The 23,261-nt window shown below is 37.4% G+C and overlaps 1 protein-coding gene across 2 annotated transcripts in view; it reads left to right on the forward strand.

The window, feature by feature from the left end:
- CTNNA2 (catenin alpha 2) overlaps positions 1-23,261 on the forward strand; it is a 396,255-nt gene that overhangs the window by 343,828 nt on the left and 29,166 nt on the right. For both annotated transcript variants that reach the window (XM_042812772.1, XM_042812773.1), the window contains 4 exons: positions 10,198-10,349; positions 17,102-17,215; positions 20,489-20,670; positions 23,089-23,194. In XM_042812772.1, the coding sequence (XP_042668706.1) occupies positions 10,198-10,349; positions 17,102-17,215; positions 20,489-20,670; positions 23,089-23,194 (554 nt within the window). The remainder of the gene's footprint in view (positions 1-10,197; positions 10,350-17,101; positions 17,216-20,488; positions 20,671-23,088; positions 23,195-23,261) is intronic.

A 23,261-nucleotide genomic window follows, 5' to 3' on the forward strand; every position in this document is an offset into this window, starting at 1 on the left:
TGCTAGAGAGCAGCCTGGGGAAGTGGTATTGGGATTAGGTGAGAGGCAAGGGGCTCAGCTGAGGTGCGTCTACACTAATGCACGCAGCATGGGCAACAAACAAGAAGAGTTGGAAGCCATTGTGCAGCAGGCAAACTATGACCTAGTTGCCATAATGGAAACGTGGTGGGATTGTTCCCATGATTGGAGTGCTGCAATGGATGGCTACAAACTCTTCAGGAAAGATAGGCAAGGAAGGCGGGGTGGCGGTGTGGCTCTCTATGTTAGGGAATGCTTTTATGCTACTGAGGTTATGACTGGGGACGATAACGTTGAATCCCTATGGATAAAGATCAGAGGAAGGGCTGACAAGACAGGCACCCTGGTGGGCGTCTGTTATAGACCTCCAAATCAGGATGAAGAGACAGATGAGGTATTCTATAAGCAGCTGGCACAAGCTGCACAGTCGCCTGCCCTTGTCCTCATGGGGGACTTTAACTTCCCTGACATATGCTGGGAGTACAGCACAGCACAGAGGAAGCAGTCTAGGAGGTTTCTGGAATGCGTAGAGGACAACTTCCTGATACAGCTGGTCAGAGAGCCCACGAGAGGAACTGCCCCACTAGACCTGCTGTTCACAAACAGGGAAGGTTTGGTGGGAGATGTGGAGGTTGGAGGCTGTCTTGGGCAGAGTGATCATGAAATGATAGACTTCGTGATTCATGGTGGAGCCTGGAGGGGGAATAGTAAAACTGCTACCTTGGACTTCAGGAGGGCGGACTTTGAATTGTTCAAGGGACTAATAGGGGGAGTCCCCTGGCATTCAGTCTTAGCGAGTAAAGGGGTCCAAGAGAGCTGGTTGCTCTTCAAGAAGGAAGTCTTAAGGGCGCAGGAGCAGGCAGTCCCCCTGAGCTGCAAAATGAGCCGGCGGGGAAGAAGACCGGCGTGGATGAATAGGGAACTATTCCTGAGGCTCCGGGAGAAAAAGAGAATCTACCGCCTGTGGAAAGAGGGACAGGCCACTCAGAATGAATACAAGGAAGTTGTTAGGATGTGTAGAGGTGAAATCAGAAAGGCAAAAGCCCAGCTTGAATTTAACCTAGCCACTGGCGTGAAAAGGAATAAAAAACTCTTTTATAAATACATTAACAGTAAGAGGAGGACAAAGGAGAATATCCACTCTTTGCTGGATGAGGCTGGGAATGTGACTACTGAGGATAAGGAAAAGGCAGAGGTTCTGAATGCCTTCTTTACGTCTGTCTTTAAAAGTCAGACCAGTTATCCTCAGGATACTCCTCTCTCTGACCTGGTAATCTCGGCTGGGGAGCACACTAACCCCCCTGTGATTCTGGAGGAAACAGTCAGAGACCTACTGCTCCAACTGGACTGCCACAAGTCGATGGGGCCAGATGAGATTCACCCGAGAGTGCTGAGGGAACTGGCGGAGGTGATAGCCGAGCCGCTTTCCATCATCTGTCAACGCTCCTTGTTGACTGGTGAGGTCCCAGATGACTGGAGGCTTGCCAATGTGACTCCCATTTATAAGAAAGGTCGTAAGGAGGATCCGGGGAACTACAGGCCTGTTAGCCTGACCTCGGTGCCAGGGAAGGTTATGGAGCAGATCGTCTTGAGGGAGATCATGCGGCATGTGCAGGGTGACCGGGGGATCAGGCCTAGCCAGCATGGGTTCATGAAGGGCAGGTCCTGCTTGACCAACCTGATCTCCTTCTATGATCTAGTGACCCATCTGGTGGATGAGGGAAAGGCTGTTGATGTGGTCTACCTAGACTTCAGCAAAGCCTTTGACACTGTCTCCCACAGCATTCTCCTGCAGAAGCTGGCATCCAGAGGCTTGGATGGATACACTCTTGGCTGGGTAAGGAGCTGGTTGGAGGGCCGGGCACAGAGAGTGGTGGTAAATGGAGTCAAATCCAGCTGGCGACCGGTTGTGAGTGGTGTTCCCCAGGGGTCAGTGCTGGGGCCTGTCCTCTTCAATATCTTTATTGATGACCTCGATGAGGGCATCGAGTGCACCCTCACTAAGTTTGCAGATGACACCAAATTGGCTGGAAGTGTGGATCTGCCTGGGGGTAGCGAGGCCCTACAGAGGGATCTGGACAGGCTGGAGAGCTGGGCTGAAGCCAATGGGATGAGTTTCAACAAGGCCAAATGCCGGGTCCTGCACTTCGGCCACAACAACCCCAGGCGACGCTACAGGCTTGGGGCGGTGTGGCTGGAGGACTGCATAGAGGAAATGGACCTGGGGGTATTGATTGATGCTCGGCTGAACATGAGCCGACAGTGTGCCCAGGTGGCCAAGAAGGCCAATGGCATCCTGGCTTGCATCAGAAACAGTGTTGCAAGCAGGAGCAGAGAGGTGATTGTTCCTTTGTATTCAGCACTGGTGAGGCCGCACCTCGAGTACTGTGTCCAGTTTTGGGCCCCTCACTGCAAGAAAGATATTGAGGCCCTGGAACGTGTTCAAAGGAGGGCAACAAAGTTGGTGAGGGGTCTGGAACACAGGCCATATGAGGAGAGGCTGAAGGAGCTGGGAATGTTCAGCCTGGAGAAGAGGAGGCTCAGGGGAGACCTCATTGCTCTCTATAACTTCCTGAAGGGAGGTTGTAATGAGCTGGGGGTCGGCCTCTTCTCTCGTGTCATTAGCGATAGGACCAGGGGGAATGGCTTCAAGCTACGGCAGGGGAGATTCAGGCTGGACATGAGGAAGTATTACTTTTCAGAAAGGGTGGTCAGGCACTGGAACGGACTGCCCAGGGAGGTGGTGGAGTCACCGAGCCTGGGGGTGTTCAAGGAAAGACTGGATGTTGTGTTGAGGGACATGGTTTAGTAGGAGCTATTGGGAATAGGTGAACGGTTGGACTGGGTGATCTTTTAGGTCTTTTCCAACCTTGGTGATTCTATGATTCTATGATTCTATGATTCTATACGTAATATATAACTCCGCTATATATGGTAAAAGGAAGAAAAAAAGAGGAGGAGGGGAAAAAAGAGAGAGGAGAAGGAGGTGAGAAACAAGGAAAAGGGCAAAATGCAGGGCAAGGGAATAAGAGAAAGCAGAATGCAATTTCTGTATGAATCTTGAGATCTTTCATAATGCTGAGCACCTCAGAAACCTGCTGAAAAGGGCCCATTGCCTCTAATAAGGAGGTGTTCGCGATCTACTCAGCGATTTCTTGAGAAGCTGTAGCAGTGAAGGGAAAAAGTATTAGCTTCCAAACAAACAGAACCAGAACTGGCTGGAAAGGGCTGTGGTTGTTTTCTTCAGTTTGCGCTGCGATATCTGGAAAACAAGTGGGAATAACCAGTACTCTAAATCTTTGGTTTACACAGTCCTGCAAAAGAAACTGGAAACTTTGGAATCATCTACTGTATGATTCAGATCAGAAACTGGAGTTTCAGCTTTTAGCATGTTTTAGAAATACCCTAATGACCCGATAACTGGTTTGCTTTTGTTTTGTTTTCTTTTTCCTGTTAGCTTTTCTTTTTAAGTATGTCTCTCTCTCTGACTTCTATTTTGACTTAAATTCTATATTTTGTCATTATTTGAATGGACTAAGGTTCAAAACGAGCACTCCTGGCAATTCAGCAAAAAGACTGGGAGTTTTATCAGTGATAGTAAGACAAACTTTGAAGATATTTATCACTAGGCAAAAGCAGCTAAATGATGTTATCAAAGCTAATAGTGAAATGTTGTGGAGATGGATTTTTCAGCAATGATATGAAATGAAAAAAATGCAGAAGCAAGAAGATAAATTTAAGCATATCAGTAATCAAAAAGGCATGCTGACTCTGAGGGAGAGCTAAAAATTCTAAAATGGAAACTTTTAAAAATGAATGATGTTAAATTCATGTTTTATGTGAGCTCCAGGTGGTTATAGTACAACTTATGGATACTATCATCCTCACAATGAGACCCTATATCCAAGGACGTTTATGAAATTATGGCTTTTATTCTGCAAAGCATTGCCACACTTTAGAGTTTTGCTAAACTGAAGTGCAGAGATGAAGGTATCACCAACAAAAAGCTTTTAATACATTATTTAGGAAAAAAAAATCACTTTATACCAAAGAGCCAGTGAAGATTCAAAATTACATTCATATTTCAAGGAAATGCTTGGTTTGATTCAAAGAATTTTTAGCTAGAATACAATGAGAAAATATGCAAAATATATTATAAAATAATTACGTGAGACATGTAAGAGATGATTAGATCACAGCAGTGTCTAACACATTCAATACCGTTTCTTTTTCTGTCCATTTTCACAGCTTTAAAGTGGAATATATACTGAAGGAGAATATAATGTAATTGATTCAGATTTTTCAAAGGTTTGTTTTTTTTTTTTAATAAAATCCTTCACACATAGGTGATTGGAAAATGAGAAAACATAGAGTGAATTTTAAAGTCTTTGATGGATTAAGAAATAGAAGAAAAGTATAAATGACCATTTCTCACCATGTTAAAAAAAAAAAAAAAAAAAAAAAAAAAAAAGCATCCTGTATTACTTCAGGGGCAGTGCTGTGGTTGATACTGTATGACATATTAATCAGCAGGTGAACAGAAAGAAGCAAAATTTGCCAAAAGAAAAACGCTAGTTTGACGCATGAGAGTACAGGAGCTTCATTATCAGAAAGATGACAATAAAAGATAATTTTATTTAATTTTTCAAGGTAAAAGGAACATTTATCTAAACTGAGGACATTATATTCACTGACAGAAAGGCTCTGAGTTAATTCATCCTCTCAGAAAAAGAGATGTGTCAGCAATATGAACAGTGGGGCACAGATACTCTTTACATGCACAACATACCTCAAATTAGTCCATAAGACTAATGTCTAATGGGGAAATGGTTTCAAGCCTAAAGAGCATGGATTTAGGTTGAATATAAGGAAAAAGTCTTACAGTGAGGATGATGAGGCACTAGCACAGGTTGCCCAATGCTGTTGTGGATTCCTTGTCCCTGGAGACTTACAGGGTGAGGCTGGATCAGGCCCTGGACAACCTGATCTAGTTGTGAATGTCTGCATTTATTGCAGGGGAGTTGGACTAGATGACCTTTAAAGACCCCTTCCAACTCTAAGGATTATGTGATTCCATGTCCAGCAAATATAGGTGGAGAAATGCAGTGAAGGTTGACTGGCTTCAACAGAATGTTTTGTGAATATGAATGTGATTTGTACATTAATTTAAAATAAAATTTAAAACAAAATCACTGGTATCCCTTTCATCCTCTTGCCTACACACATCTACATGCAGATATACACAAACTTATAGCTAATGCCACAAATGGCATTTCGCTCTGATTTGTGCTGTATGATCCATTTTGCATCCAACAACCCACGACTACTTTCTGGATTTAAATTTTTGAAGAGCTAAAACTAGCTTTTATTTGGAGTATTAACCTGAAGGTAGTTCTGTTTAGTAGTAATAAAAGTTGGGGGCTATACACTGCATGTGGTTTTTATTTGCATAAGTAGGCAGGAGAATGAGTGAGACATCTGAAATTGATGAGACACGTATGTCCCTACAGCCTTCTTTTACAATCCTTGTTTGCATGCTTTTTGAAGTACCCTTTCATTACATGATTGCCTATGTTTGCCACAAGGCACTTTCCTCTAATAATGTTTACCTTAGTTTTCCCCTGACATTTCCTGTTAATGACAATTCAATCAGGTTAAAATTTGAAGGGCTTTTTCTTTTACATGTGTCCATATATCACAGTACTTGGTAGCATAACCACATCATAGTATTATAGAATCATAAAATTGCTCAGGTTGGAGAAGACCTTCAAGATCATCAAATCCGCTGCATGCAAATATTCCATGCTTCTACAGAGGCTGTATTTCTCTCCTATGCTGCAGTAGGTATATTCATTAACCATTTCAACAAGGAAAAGGTGAGTCAATGAATAACAAGAAGAAAAAAGATGGTCTTGTGCTTGGGCCAGCTGAGTACTAGTAACACTTCATCATTTTCTCTGCCATAGCACTAAAAATACCATATTGCCAGTTTTTCTTCACTTTTACTTTTGTTCTTTCCTGAAACACAGAATTTAATATCCTGAACTAATGAGCATTTACATTTGTATTGCTGGGTATTTAGCTACAACAGACATCAGTGACCACATCTCTGAGCACAGAACAGCGAACTTTGAAAAGCCAACTCAGTGACATAAAACATAAACATAATTATATGCTAGCACTTCTTCATATGTGACAACCAAAACAATATTAATATATATGTGTCCACGTCTCTGCTCAATATGCAACAAGCAACAAAATATTTATATCAAATCTGCTCTTCTCGACAGTTAGTCTAATGCTGTCATATGTGGTAAATTGCTTTAATAGACAGGTATAAAGCTTTTTCATTTTAATTAGCAATATGATAATCAAGATTCAAATGTTGAGAATTACACTATAATCTAGGGCTACAATTTAGTGAACCACTTATGGAGTATTTAGAATTTTCTAGTAAATATTTACAGTTCTTATCATACCCGATTTTACCAAACTCTTGAGACTAAATCAGGTGACATGTATATTTCCTACTTCACCCTCCAAATCCAATTGAGATACTGTGCCATCTTGGACAGGATATGTCAAATAAATATGATTACTATTTTTAAAAGACCTGTTTAAAATCCTTAAATATCCTGGGAGAGGGTGTTCCTTCTTCAGATAAATAAGATACCATTAAATCCATTTGGAAATCCATTTTAGGAGTAAAAAAAATGAACAACAAAACAACAAAAAAAGAAACCTGAAAGAAGTTTCATCCGGAAGTCGGAATTTGTTAAGTTATATTTCCTTTAATAAAACCGAATAAATCTGAATAATGAATCATTTCTGTAACAGAGCACCGTTTTTTCTTGTGGAGTGGGTCATTCATGGAATTTTTTTGTTATCTTAACCTCCTCTGATAGCTTTTAATTTACAGTTGTGCCAGTCATCCTTGATGGTTCTACCAATTTATGTGATGTAACTGTGATCTTTAGTAGAAGCATAGATTATGTGTGTGGGATTATCAGGGATCCTCCAGCTTCCAACAGTGTGGTAGTCAAAATCTTTAGTATGGCATGTGCTTTCTGATTAATTTTAACCAAATCTCTTTGTCCAACTTCTTACAGTCACTTGCAGACTATTCTGGCTTGTGCTTGGCACACAAACAAATAAATGAATGCAGCTCTATCAAGAGTTTGCCAGGGTGCAAAGCTGACTATGCCAGTATGTCTGAGAACAATAGTTTCTCAGGAGCTCAAGTATCTAGTTCGTCTGAGAACAGTTTAGCTTCAGAGAACAACTTCTGGTCTTAAGGTGATTGATTCCCTTAGATTTAAAACCCTGAATATAAAAAATTGAGAATTTCTCAACCTGTCTCTTTAAACTGAAACCTCCAAGAGGTAGCTATAATGATGCTGTTAAAATAAAATTATATATACATATGTGTCTAGTTCTCTGGATAGAAAAATTGCTTGAAAACTGAGGCCATTTTTTTTTTCCTAAAGTACTGATTTATCTTTGAAGTTCAAATTCATAGCCAAAGTCTCTTTACATGGTAAATAAATTGTCATCTGTCATTGAAGAGCTTCAACTCCTGATACAGGTTTGTTATCTTTGTCTGAGTTCTTCTTCTCAGCTTAAGAATATCCCTTTTTGTACAATATATGACAGATAAGAAAAACAGGAGTTTTTGTGGGTACAATTGAATTGGATATTTACCATACGTCACTGACATGGAGCTCCTCAAGTGTGTCCCAATAACCTTAACAGCTCTCAACTCAATTTTCAAAAACTTTACTGTGTTAAAGGGTAACTTAGAAAAACCTTTAGGAAATAGCATCTAATTAGTTTAAGATGTTTTTTCATGCTTATCTAATCAAAACTAAGCACTGATGTAAAAATACAGTTGGTAAGCAAGTAAACAATTCATAATGTAGTTTATTTCCATTTTTAAAAACAGATAATTTTCATATGTAATAATGTAAATTATGGACTAATTTGTGGCCACATAGGCAAGGTTAAAATTGTTGAAGCTTTCACATGCAATGGATGTGGGTAACTCTGTAAAAAACCTTACCAAAGTCAAACTACAGTTAGCAGAACAGGTTGCCCAGTGAGATTATGAATGCCCCTTCCTGGAAGTATTCAAGTTCAGGCTGGATGAGGCTTTGAGCAACTTGGTGTAGTGGAAGGTTTTCCTGTAACAGCCTGTTGGAACTAGATGATCTTAAGGGTCCCTTCCTATCCAAACCATTCTGTGATTCTATGGCAGTGTTTCTCTCCATTATTTAGCTACTCTGACAAGGAAAATGTTGAAATGTTTTGATACACCCAATTCATGACAAATCTTTTGCCTGTCCAACACCTGCTCATTATTTATAAAATAATAAAGCATTATTGCTTTACGTTATGTTTCACTTCTGTCTCGGTACTGAAAATAGATTGAATGTTCTATAGCTCTTCTCTTTTACCTTTCTAATAATAGATGCCTACTTTTTTCTCTAAAATCTCTAAATCTAAACATTAACTGTTATTGCTGTATATACTTAAGTACTGTAGATTAAATTCTGTATATTTGAAGATATATTTGATAGATATATTTATGTATGTTTATATAGACAAACTGTCCCTTCCTAATTCAGGTCTGCTGCATTTACTATTAACTGTGTTAAATACCTGATCAGATTTGCTGTTTAGGAAATTCTTGACAGAAATTTAGGAATCCTAAATATTAGGATCCTTTGCCTCCTTTTCTACTGCCATTTTTGCATTTCTAACTTTGCTTGTTTTATCCCATTGACCCTAAATATTTTTGTTTTGATTCTTAGTTAACTTGTTTTCATTATATTTTTAAGGATTGTTTTTTTTGGTGTTTTTTTTTTTTTGTTTTTTTTAGGTTAGAATTCATTATGCAATTACATTAGTCTCCCAATATCCTTTCAAGTGTTCCATTAATTAAGATAATTTGATATATGTATTTACTTCCATCACTCTTCAACTCCTACTTAAAATGTTTCCCCTTTGCTTAGCAGTGTTTTATTAATGTTTACTTTTTTGAAGTCTATTGTCAATATCACTTTTTCCTTTTTGCCCCAATACATTCCAAGCACTTTTGTGCTTACTGAACATTATCTGCATGAAAAATTCAATTCAGTTCTTTCATCTTCGTGCATGAACATATATAAAGTCAGCATAAGCAAGATTTAAATAGATTAATCCCTTTAAAGTTTTCTCTTTTAAGAAAAAGCATTCAGTGAGTATTACTGAAATGCCAGAAACTGAAAACAACAGTGAGTGCTTCCAGTTGCTCTTCAAAATGTAAACTAGTCTTCTGTCATTTTTTTTGTGTTGTTTTTTTTTTTTTTTTTAATTATTTTTGCTTTAAAACAGATGTTAAGTGAGAGGCATTAAATATACTGTTTTCAGTATGAGTAAGAACAAATTTAAGGGCATTTATTTAAGAAGAAAATGGGGTTTTCTGCCACAATGAAAATTTACTTCCTAGAAGAAATGATGACTTTTGTTATTACAGTTACTTCAAGGAAAGCTGTTGAAGTATTTACGTAAACAAATAATTGCTTTAAGATATGTTTCATAAAGCCCATGCTACATTTGATAATACCATTACCTTATAGCTATGACTACTTTTTCTAATATATACAAGATGATAATAAAGAATGTCTTTTTATATGCCTTTACAGAGGCCGCTTGCTAACTCTTGCATTCCAAAGGTGTTTTGTCCCTTTTACTATTCAATATGAGCCAGACTAGAATTACCCAATCTAAATTAGTAGGTGGAATAGCTATATTTTCCTTTGATCATTTGATATAGATATTGTACTATGTTCATTCCAAGTTTAAAGGTTTTAAAAGAATTTTCCTGATAGCTCACATAATGAGCTATTGATGTCATATAAAACTTAGTAAAGAATCAATTAAAAGGAAATTTTTATATTCTTTATTATTCAGTTGGTAGCAAGACTATGAGGATGGCTGTTTTGTCTGTAGTAGAAAATGTGCCAGAGCTCTGTACAAAAAGCATGCATGTAAAACTGCCCTGTGAGCCTTCCTAGGTCTTGAAGTCGTGACAACAACATGTACCATGCCTACTGAAAAGTGTTTATGCCCAAGGGCAGGGAGAGAATGTTCACAGAAGGAGGTGTCTAATCTTGTTGCCTTTCATTTTCTTTAATCTAGTTATGCCACGTTTTGCTGAACAAGTTGAGGTTGCCATTGAAGCGCTGAGTGCGAATGTACCACAGCCATTTGAAGAGAACGAGTTCATAGATGCCTCCCGCTTGGTTTATGATGGAGTTCGTGACATCAGGAAAGCTGTTCTGATGATAAGGGTATGTAAGGCACCTGGGAAATAAAAGTTGGGACTTGAAGAAAAGTGCCACATACTGGATAAGAGGAATAGAAAAGCTACTTGGACTCAGCCTTGTTTTATAATTTGCCAGAAAAGCTTGACACTGAAACAATCATAAAATAAAAATCTGTGCAGAAAAAAAAAATGTATTCTTAAGAAAAGACGTCAGGGGATGAGCAAGAAAATATTATTTAACATTTTAGAGATTATTTGATCACAACTGCCCATAGATGGAAGCTCAGTATTGAGTAGAAACGCTTCCATAGCAGTAGCAATATATTACTAAGATTTTCAAACTTTGTGTAGAATGTTTTTTAATGTATGTGTGCTGCCTAGGATATGAGGTAAGTCTGGTTAAAATCTAAATGAATAAATAAATTATCTTGCAGCTCCAGTGAATCTCTGCAGGGATGGTTTTGAATGTTTACTGAGCTGAAGAATGTGTCATTTCGTTGTTGACTAACCAGTTGATTCAATTTGCTCAGGCATATTTATTTATTTATTTATTTATTTTTACATATCGAACTAGTTGTGAGTATATCTGTATCTTACTTTTCAATCTAGTCCAAAGGCAAATATTTAAAAATAAAAGATTGTTTTGGACATCCCAACTTAAATTTTTGTATGAAAAACAATTTACCTGCCCTGATGAAGGCCACATACAAATGAACTCATAGTGAAGATCTCAAAGAAAACTGTCTCTTGAGAAGCAAGAGTGGTAAAGCAACAACTCGCTCATCTGAGTAAACATAAAACATACACTTTTGCATGTGAATCTACTGTAGCACTGACTAAAGCCTTCAAGCAGTTGGAGCACTCCGAAATTGCTTCGTTTTAGTCATTATACATGTCACAGTACATTACATTAACATCTACACAGAAAGCTTTTGACAGTCTTGATTTACTAACTGCAAAATATAAATCATGTTCCTGTACCCTGTGCAACCCTTGGGTAGCCTGAATTAAAGGCATTGTTGGATCAAACACATCCTTTTTGGAGATGTGCTACACTGGAATATTTGCAAGACTTCTGGTCTGGAATGGAAGAAGACCTGTTCTTCCTTTGACCACACAGTTTCTTAGTCTGTAGCAAATGTTTCCAAACATTTTTTTTTTTTGGACAAGAGAACCTCAGGGAAGGCTCTGGTTGGACATCAAGAAAAGGTTCTTCTCCAGAGGGTGGCTGAGCCCTAGAACAGTCTCCACCGGGCAGTGGTCAAGGCCACAAGCTGCCAGAGTTTAAGAAGAGTCTAGATAGTGCTCCCAGGCATATGGTCTGATTTCTGGGTGGTCTTGTGTGGAACAAAGAGTAGGACTCAGTGATCCTTAAGGGTCTCTTCCTATTTGGGATGTCCTATGATTCTAGAAGCCACTTCTAAGCACATTTCAGTCTTCAACAGTCAGACTTTTAAACTGCTTCATAAGATGCAATCATGGCATGGGTACTTCTACAGATGTATTTTCTTCTGTCCCCTACGCAGAGTTTTGGCTCCCAGGACCCACTTGCACATCTATCTCACAGAGGTTGCTATGAGACCTTCTATCCGGAATGAGATTTTTGGCTTAGCAAAAAGCACCATTTTAAGTTCACTTATTTCAGTGCCATTTTGCTGTTGTGTTAATCATTAGCTTGCAAAGCTGATCAGCATGCAGGCTTCACAGTCTCCTTAGAAACATCCCAGGTTACTTTTGCAATTGTATCACTACCACTTTTCACTCTGTATGTGATAGGAGCTAATGAATTCTGCTTACTCAGATTAGGAAGATGTATTTTTGCATTCAAACAATTAACTTATTTATGGAGCTAAATGTAGTGCTCCTTACCCAGGCAGAGAACTAAAGCAAATAAATGGTCTCATTATCCTTGTGAATTAACTGGGAAAATTCACATCTATAAATTTACATAAACCAGAGTTTGCTGACTCAGAACCTTATTTTCTGTAAAACACAATTTAGTTTAAGTTTGAGATACTTTCTAGTATTCCATCCGGACATCTCATGTTGAAATAGAAAATGCAATTAAGGGGTAGACATTATGCTATAAAAAACAAAGTAGAGAATATTTTTATCTAATAATTTCTTAATTCCTGCACACTCAGGCTGCACAACTTCTTGTAGAATTATATGTATATATAAATCTTGCAAACTTTTTACAGCATCTGCCTCAAACAATTATTTTCAGGCAGTAATTGTTTGAGTATGCTATGGAAGATTAAAATTTGTCGGAGATGATTCTCTCATTCCATTGAGGAAATAAAGCCACATTTTAAATTATTTTTTGTTGGTATTATTTTAGTAATCTGAAGGAAAGAGGGAAACATATCTTCTCTTTTTCCTTGGAAAGGGTAGAATTTAATGTCTGTTTGGAGGAGGAAGGAGGCTCATTTTGCATTGGGGGCTGTTGCTATAATATGTACAGAAGAATAGATCTCTTTCACAACTGAAGAAGTAGCATAAACAAATTTAGGAGTATAATTATAGAATCTAAAAATAAGAAAATAATAGCTTTGTTCCATCATCTTTTGAAATTACAGCACAGGCAACAAATTACACTTTTTTTTTTGTAAATACTTGTGAAATTCTCTCAGTTGTTAGATGGAAACCTGCTCTACAGCTAGGAACAATTAAACAGCATCTTTCCACATTCTTTTGCATCTATGAGACCACTCTCTTCACACATGGCCTTTACTACTGGCAACCTCCCTAATAGCAAGGCTTTTTTTTTAAAAAAAAATCAAGAGTGCCCTTCTGCATCCAAACTCCAGTTTTTACCACTTGCTATACTTTGGTCCACATTATGGAGCAGTTTTGGAGGACATTAACTTGAATGTACTTGGTAACTGGGAATGTGGGAATTTCATTCCATGGCAGCAGACCAGAATCACAGAATCACAGAATCACCCGGGTTGGAAGGGACCTCAAGGATCATGTAGTTCCAACCCCCCTGCCTAGCAGGGCCACCAAACACACACATTCAGATCAGGTTGCCCAGGACCCTGTCCAACCTGGCCTTAAACACATCCAAGGACGGGGCATCCACAACCTCCCTGGGCAGCCCGTTCCAGGGCCTAACCACTCTCCTTGTATAGAACTTCCCCCTAACATCCAACCTAAATCTTCCCTCCTTCAACTTCGATCCATTTCCCCTAGTCCTGCTGTTGTCAGCCCTTTTGAAGAGTTTACTCCCCTCGTGGGTGTAGGTTCCCTTCAGGTATTGATAGGCTGCAATGAGGTCACCCCGCAGCCTTCTCTTCTCCAGGCTGAACAAGCCCAACTCCCTCAGCCTGTCCTCATAGGGGAGGTGCTCCAGCCCCCTGATCATCTTAGTCGCCCTCCTCTGGACCCTTTCCAAAATCTCAAAGACCACACCTAGCCTGAATAAAAATGAGATGAGATCTGTGTGAGTGTGGGGTCTTGAATAGTTTGGAAGTATGAATCCTCTTCTACTTGCTAATAGGGGCTTAGCCTTGATAAACTATCGGATAAGCACTGGGGTGAAATCCAAGATCCTGCTACATCCCCTACCCTCTGGAAAACTAGACTTAGTGCAGAACCACATCAGCTTTTAAAACAGTCTGTCTCCAAAGGGCACTACAGCAGACTCTGTTGTCTGTATTGAGGGCCTTTTGCTTTTCAAGTGTGTGTGCAGTTAGTTTTTACTTTAATCATTAAACAGCTGAAGACATACTGTGAGAGATGTTCTTTGTCTTTGCCACTCAGATGGTGCTTGAAGCACCTGAGTCACTGTGGCTGCAGCTGCGTTTGTACAACAACAACAAAAAAAATGCCCAGAGTAGCATGGAGTGAAATATAAAAGCATATTATAGTCTTTTTTTCTCCTTAGCTTTTAGAAGTAGAGAGTATTTTAGTGGTAGAACATAGGGAAATATTTTTGTTTCTACTCATTACAAGGTTAACTTGACTTGATGTTTACAGTGCTGAATTTCTTACAATTGCATCTTACAGTTTTTAAGCACGTAGCATAGTGAGTCTCTTTATCTTCATTAAGTATTTTTGAATTGGTGAAATATTAAACAAATAGCTTTTATAATTCTATATATTGACATCACTTTACATCTAATTCATGCATAAATGGGTTGATGGTTGAATAGATGATCTTGGTCTTTTCCAGTGTTTATGATTCTATGATAAATCACATACTCATACTGGCATTACAAAATCAATGACTTTTTAAAATCTTTTGTTTTGAAAATGGCTCTGGCTCCTTCTTACACAGCTGGTTGTAAGAGTTTTGTTTAGAAACTGTCCCTGATTTCAAATCCACGTTTCCTTAGTTTTTATGGCCGTAGATTCAGATTTCTGCAGGAACAAATCAGTCCTTCTGTCATCCAACTCAGATAAATTAAGTAACAGACTGTTGTCTTGGAAACTGGGTTTTAAATACCATGGTCTTGTTAGTTGTGCACAAAAATTGGATTTCTTCTAATAAGTTTGGAAGACTCAGCTAAGGAATAAAAATGCCTTCAGTAAAGATACTTTCCTATATATTTTTTTTTTTACTTTTTTCTTTTTTTCCTTTGTCTCTGAGCAAATCAGAGAGATTTAAATTGAGGCTGCATCTCCAAGACATCAGATAAAGCAAAGCAGCAGCACAACGGTGAAAAACATACCATGTGTTTGAAATGGCAGCCTACAGTTAGCAATTCACTGCTATTCTTCATCCTAATGAAAAGCGTAGCTGTTTTTGCAAGAAAATGAGGGTGTTGAATTCTCCACACTTGAAAACCTTAAGAAAGTGAATCTGAAAGTTAGTACTGGATTAGATCTCACTTGCAGATAGGGAAAATACTGGAATTTCTTGAATTGATAGTATGTTATAACTGTTCCATTACCTTGTCCTTTTGTTTGGCACTGCTTTTCTCTGAGTAACAGACCAATACTGATTAAGTTTCCATTTTTTAAAGACCACAGATATTAAGATTGTGAAGGTTATGCAGTAAGTGACAGCAATGCGATTTTTTCTGAATGTTTCTTTAAGGATAAATTACCTGAACACAGAAGTTTGAGAATGTTTTCTCTCTTTAATAAGAGTCCTCCTGTGCTTAGTGTGCTTACACTGTTGGGATGTAATATTTTGATTATTCCACCTGGCTGTTCTCTCCAGGTTAAACTATCATAGCCCTTACACAGCCCTGCAACTCAGACTACAAAAAGCTGGGAAGGGGCTTCTTGTTATCTTTTATAGTCTTATATATATAAAAGTGTGCAGACAAAAAAAAAAAAAAAGTGTACCTGAGGAAGGGTGCTGGTTTTACAATGACAGTGTAACCGACTGGCTGATTGGACTTGGAAGATGGGAAAGAGTCAGCTGATTTGCAATGAAGGGTCTGAAACATTCCACCCAGTTACTGCTACAGGCTAGTGGTGGGCCCTATAACTGGAAATATTCTATCTTGCTTTGGGAGGTATGTGCTGTTTGTTAGTAGCTGATTTGCTTACGACAGATTTTAAAGTCACATCCTGCCCTCAGGTTATTTAGCAGAGAGAAGATGTTAAGTGATTAAAGATGCTTGGACAAAAAGATCATTGGACATTACAACAATGGTTGCAATCGTTCCTTTCTTGGTTATGCCAGAGGAGAAAAGACATTTATTTTCTAACCTAGATTTCATCTTCTCTCCAACTTGCTAGGCATGTTATTTGGGCATGTGTCTCTTCAGAGATGCTGCCAGTATTTCATTACCACACTGTCATACTTGGTTATTTCTTCCTCAAGTGTTCAGCAACAAAATATGTGTCTAATTCATTTCAGCCATATGAAGATGGCTGTGTTTTTTCTTCTTGTCATGTGCACTTTACCATGTAGTTAGCAAAGCTGCTGATTTTTCTGTTACAGTGATGTGCACTTCATGTTGGAAACCAGGCTGTAATATAAATAACGACAAAAGACTTCTCTACATTACGTTAGAGGGTTTGGAACAGTTCCTGGTGACTGCTAATCTTCAAGATTAATCTTCAAGAGCTGTAATGACAACTGGCAATGATTAGCACCTCTGCTAGGAAACTTGACAGTGCCTCCAAGCAGGAAATTACAGCGTGACTGACTTCTTCGGTGTTGATTGGTCCTCTAGGTTAACACTAAAGTATGTGGGTAGCCAGTAGGGTGAGGATCTCTCTGTAATTATTATGATCTCCTTTTTCTTTTACTACATCTATCGTACCAACCAAAGTTACTTGTGGACAGACTGCTTTTATTAGACACTGTTCAAATGACAAAAGCAATATAATCTTCCATTCTGAGGCCTATATTTGTTCTTACACCATCCATATAGAATATAATACTAAACACTGGTTTAAAGCAGGCTGTTTCTTTCTTTCTCTCTGCATGCATACATATTTGGAAGATTACAGCAGTTGCAGTATCCATTTATAAATGAAATAAGATTATTCTGAAATACTGCATTCCGGTTGTTAATGTTTCCATAAGATGTTTGGTCGTGGAACTACATTTGTTACGTTAACAGAATTAAGAAAAGTTGCAGCAAGGTAATGATAAATGCCATCTGTAATGGAAACTCAAGTTGAAACAACTTAATTTTTAAGACAATTCAATTTCGGTTCTTGACTGAGAGGGTACACAATTTAAAACAAAAGGGAAACTGTTTTTTGGGCAGGTAATCAATGAAATAAGAGCTTACTGTACACAGGATTTGTATCCTTTATAAGATTGTCATCTCTCCTCTTGCTTTCTTTCCCTGTCTCATTCTCTAGACCCCTGAAGAGCTGGAGGATGATTCAGACTTTGAGCAGGAAGATTATGACGTTCGCAGCCGAACAAGCGTTCAGACTGAAGATGACCAGCTTATTGCTGGCCAGAGTGCAAGGGTGAGTGTAAACCCCATGTATGCTAAGTGTTGGTGTAGCTGCAAATGAAAAACTATGCCTCAGAAGGCAAATGCAGTGATTTCAGGTCTTCAGAGTCATGTAAGACACAATAGCAGTAATCTAACCCTGGTAGAGTTTTTATGTCCTACCTATCTCAAAAGCACTGAGTTTATTGAATGATCCTGTGTTGCATTGTATGAGCTGTTTGCTCTGGAAGGCCTTACAGGTTTAGAATGTAATTATGGGAGTATTCAGCAAATTAAAATAAATAAATAAGTGTTGTCAAGGCACCAAATGCTATATCCAGAGAAATCTTACATTAGTTATGTTTCCCAGTGTGCAAACTTGTCAAGTACAGCTGAGCAGTCCCTGTAATTTAATTGTAATTGAAGACACTTGTTACTGAGTCAATGTAATTTTACCAAGGTAATTATATCATGATGAACTAGACTCATTGTGATTTGTGACCTTAGCTTGTACATGGGGATTGCAAATTAAGCTGATGAGTGCTTCAGGGGTCACAGGTGCTGGAAAAGTGGAATTTGTTGACACACAGGATTACATAACCTTCTGATGCATGTTTAGTTTACACTAACCAGACTGGTCAGCTCAAATTAAAAACAATAATAAGAGAATATAATTTGGGGGACAAACAGCATGACAAAGAAAGAGAGTCAAAAAAATAACAGAAGAAAAATAGTAATAACACCAGAATTTTCTAGCAGAGAACCACCAGGGAACTGAGAGATGCTTGAATTATTTCCATGGCTGTTTTACATGCCTACATGTTTATTCTCATAGTAGAACTTGCTGAAGTGAAATAATGGATGAGACAAGAAGCATCTCCACACACATACACAAGCACTATAGCAAAAGCTAATAGGAAAGAAGTTGACTTCTTACTATTAATTCTGGAAGAGGATTTACAAGGCTGAGAACTTTGAAGGCTAATAGGCAATGATAGTGTGAAAAATTTCAAAGGACATGAACTGAGTGGTTATCAGCTGTTGTATAAAGAACAACAGTATGCTAGGGCTTGAAGCATACATTTTAGACACTGAAAAGGTAATGTCAGCCTAAATTAGGTTTACTTAGCGGTATGGGAGGAATGCAAGACAGATGGAATGAAATGTGCAGAAGTCTTGTCTTTGATTCATTTCCATGAATATTGAATGCAGATGTTAAAGGGAAGGGAAGGGAAAGGGCAAGGCAAGGCAAGGCAGAAGCCATAGCAGATATCAGAAAAGCTGTTTCTTTGTCATTACATCCCAAGAACAAAAATGTAGTTTCTCCTGTTGGGCCTCCTGGATATGATATAATGACTAGCAGCCTCATCACCTAGAGGAAGATGTGATTTGGATCGTAGATCCCATGCCCACCGGTTTGGTGACATTGTGGATGTGGGTGAATATCTTTGAGGAGTTGTTTTATGTTAGAAAGCATAACATATTGTTTGAAATATTTAAATGATTATTAAAGTAAGTCTCAAATACAAAAGTACTGAAATGTAATACTAGAATTTCATGGTTTGGTTGTGTGTGTTTTTGGTTTTTGGTTGTTTACATGTAGGATTAGGAATCACATAATCCTTTTTTGGTCTGAAAACCAAGTACAGATTGCAATAATAGTTTTGCTAAGAATCTAGTTCACCTAGAGACTTAGGAGTCTTAAATTGTATTACTTTCATTGCAGTTATTATCACTGCTGCACTTCAAACCTTCTGCTTTGATCAGCTGCATGCTGTATAAGCATAATATACTATAAAGACAGTCCCATTACTGAATAACTTATAATGCAGTATATCACAGGATGCAACAAACGAATGAAAACACAAAATGAAAGCATACTGTGCAGAAGGCACACAGTCCACAGTCTTGAGTGACTCACTGAAGTGAGTCTGCAAAGTATGGTGGTAACTTATTAGAAGCCTTTCCTTAGAAAAGCTAGATTTTTAGTTGTGGACTGTAATGGATTTAATATGCTTACTCTGTAAAGCTATTAGCATTACAGTAGAAATGCTTATGTCGGTATTCAGTAGCCACAAAACTTTAAGATCTGCAGTTGCTACAGGATATAGCTTCTTTAAAAGTGTATTAGTAGCTGGAATTGAAATGTTAAAACACTGCATACCAGTTTAAAGGCTGTACAAATGAAGTTGCCCACAGAGAAGACACACGTGCATGACATACAAACCGGTTATCCAAATTCTGATTCTCCTAATCACATTCTCTTCATTTCAGTTAATGTATCAGTTTTAGTGTATGTGCTTCATATGTATTCTTATATATTTATTAGCTTGACTTGCAATGCATTTTTCTGTGAAAAGACTAATATGGTAACATTTACAGCTGCTGAGTTACATTGATAAGGCCTAATTAAACATCGTGTGTTGAATTTTAATTTGATTAGCTTGCAAATTTATCATTTTTTGATCTACTGTTTATAACCTTTCTTAATTTCAGTTTTGGAAAAGGTCAATTATTAATTTTTAAAAGCCAAGAGCATTTTAAGAATACGTAGAGATAGACTGCAGCTGATTGAAAGTGACATAAACAAGAAAAAATTACAACACTTAAATATATGTCACACCCCATTAAATACATAATGTGGTCTTAAGAACCCTAAAGCTAAATGGTAGCTCAACTTGGAAATCATTACTGGAAGTGTCCATTTGATCTTCAAAAATAGTTAGTATAATTTTGCAGGCTTTTCTTTTTAAGGAGGTGGGGGAATTTTCTACTTTGTTGATAATGTCGAAGCAAATTAGTATCAACTTGTGCAATAGTTTTTTGCATATCTTTCATGATACAATTAGATTACTAAAAGTTATTGAAAGTACATTCATTACAGCTCACTTCAAATGTATTATCTTGCATGTCATAGCTTATTTAAGCAGAAAACCTCTGTACTTCTGACAGAGAACAAGACTAAGGGAGATGCTAGCGATTCAGTCTATCTTTTTCCATAGATTTTGTTCATTTTCAAAAGGTTAAAGATAATTTCTGTTAAATCTTAATCTTCTTGTATGTGATAGTGAATAACCTGCATATCACATCTTTTTAAAAATGTTAAAAAAAAAAAAAAAAAGTAAAAGAAAAATTGTAGACATTCTACATACTTTCTTTCTGTCCATCCTAACAGAAGTCAAATGCTTAAGGGATTTTGTTTGGTGTCTTCCACTGCCATAAAAAGAAACTAGAATGCAATTTGAATCAATGTATATATTTCTCACATCCTTTTTTCATGTCCATTTCTCCCATATTTTTTCTTCAGGCTATCATGGCTCAGCTCCCCCAGGAGGAAAAGGCTAAGATTGCTGAGCAGGTAGAGATATTTCACCAAGAAAAGAGCAAATTGGATGCAGAAGTGGCCAAGTGGGATGACAGTGGTAATGACATCATTGTGTTGGCAAAGCAGATGTGCATGATTATGATGGAAATGACAGACTTCACTAGGTAAGAACAAAATGGTCTCTGCTGAGGATTTCTTCAGACATCTTTCCTTTTTGTTGCACTTCATAGCCTATTGATGTGATGTGCTGTTTTGAGAGATACACAGCTTGATATAACACACTATGTCCTTAAAGAGATGGTGATTTTCTGTGCATGGCTGCTCTAGATATTTCACCATATTTGATAAAACGTGAAGTTTTTGTATTGTTTGCGAATCAGTTTTATTTGCAGATCATCTTGAACATCAGCAGTAAAGACAGTCTGCAACCCTATTACACTCAAGTGACATTTTGTTTAGTACCAATGTAAAAGCATGTGCCTGTATGAACTTATAACATTTCAACATGATTTGTGTTAATCAAAAATAACAGCAAAACTCTTTGTATCGTTTTGAAGACTGAACCTCTTTCAAAAAAAAAAGATTGTCTCTTTCAAAAGACAATTTAAATATGAAACCTTCTTGATCTTATACTTTATTGGAGTCTGTCACTAATGATTTTAATTTTTTTGCTTTCATTTCATTTTTTCTATTGATGTCTTCTTCCTTTCTAATTGCAAATCATCAAAAGATCATTCACTAATGATATCAGATAAACATAATTATTTTGTTTAAATGTGGTTATATTGTTAATGACACCAGGGAGAACTTTTTATAAGATTCTTTGAATTACAGATTACCATATTAAGTTACAGCTATTTCAATGTTTACTCTTAATGGGAGTCCAAGAGTATAAATGATATTTATCAAAATATGATTAGATAAAACTAGGCAAAAATCCTTCTGTTTTTTTGAGGATTGAAGTAAAAGATCTATTTATTCAATCTACTGAGGTGCTCAAATAGATTTCTCTATCCAGCCTTGTGTCTGAAGCATTCAGCCTATTTCATGGGAAACAGCGTCTGCATTGATAATACAGTGTTTGCACATACCTTACATACATATTTATGTTAATTAATTTGCATGGATGGGTAATTCGTATAGCAATTAGCAAACATTTTTATGCATTTTAAATATGTATATAGAAAGTTTATCTACATTTTAATAGATGACTCCTGTATTTCTTTCTGAACAATCATTCTGTCAGCTTGCTCAGTGTTCTCTCAGCTTGTGCTTTCACAACTATTCTTTTGGCAGCAGACTCACAACTCCTGTATACAAATGACAATGCAGAGCCTCCCATGAAGGGTGATATGTCTGAAAAGTCTTAGTTACCTTTGCATTATTCTTCTCTTTGGCTCTCTGTTCCTTCTCTTCAAAAAACAAAGTGAAAAACTGCCCAAGCAGTGCGATCATTTCACATAATGAAGAAATAGCATTCTAAAGCAACATCCCAGAATATGAATGCTTTCTGCAACCTCCTGGACAATGTTTGATACATTAAGCATCAAACTGAAAGTTTTGAATTGCATTTTCTACCATCAAAAGAACAGGACTAATATGAGAGAAAAACTACTGTCACATTTGAAGTAAATTAAAAAAAATAATAATCAAATGCGTCCCTATTTGCATCAGGTATCACATCACATATTTTGATTGGCTGTAACCACTGCAGTGTTAAAACAGTAAAAAATTTCAAGTGTGTGGAATTTGAGATGGTCAGATCTGCTGAGGGAATGAATGTGAAAGCATATGAGGTCACTATGAAGGAGTTCTGCTCCAGTTTAAGTTCGACATAATGGGGATACTTGAAGATCATAATTTTCCATCTGTCTTGTCTGAAGCTGCATTTCTCCACATATGATCAAAAATAAATAAATAAATGAGGAAAATCAGTTTGCTTCTAGTGGAGGCATTATTGGGAACAGTAGCGAATGTTATTATAAACAGGATAAAAGTTTTGGGTCTGAAACAAACTCAGAAAAGTCTGCAATGATTTTTTTTTCCTATACAAGTCATAACTGTAGTGATTAAAATCAGACGTTTGTGTAGTATCTTAAAAGTATAGGATCAGTCTTAAAGCAAACTATGCATGTCTTAAATGTAACAGAATTATACTTTGAGAATCTTTGTTTTATAATATATCTAAAAGAAAAGCCTTCTAAAACGTGGCAGCCTTGCTCTAGAATTGATAGGCTTAACATTAACGGTTGGCATGGGAATGGCATAGTTTTTAATAGCTGTGTACTGCAGAAAGAACATTGGTTTAATAAGCATTTAAAAATGCATATACTATTAAGTGTAGCTTGTGCTTAAGGCACCATCAAACTAAATTGCTAGAGAGGCATTTCATAAGAGAGTGGAAATATAGCAGACCACATTTTAATCAATCTCTACTATACAAAGTAATTAAAGGGAGAATTTGTAATAAATTAAGAAGTCATCCCTGTTACTGTTTTAAAATCAAGCACTAAACAAGGTCATTAAAACTGTTTCCTTTCATAATTTATCTATATTGTTCATCATTTCTTTGTATTTCACAGAGGTAAAGGACCACTGAAGAATACATCTGATGTCATTAATGCAGCCAAGAAGATTGCAGAGGCAGGATCAAGGATGGACAAACTAGCACGGGCAGTAGCTGATCAGGTAATAGCAAAAATAATCAGAGATACAACACAATAACACAGTTTCTATCAATGAGTCACATTGTACA

The sequence above is a fragment of the Centrocercus urophasianus genome, unplaced genomic scaffold, assembly GCF_019232065.1.
Source record: "Centrocercus urophasianus isolate 14NV4802_14NV808 unplaced genomic scaffold, USGS_Curo_1.0 seq_13, whole genome shotgun sequence".
NCBI classification, from domain to species: Eukaryota; Metazoa; Chordata; class Aves; order Galliformes; family Phasianidae; genus Centrocercus; species Centrocercus urophasianus.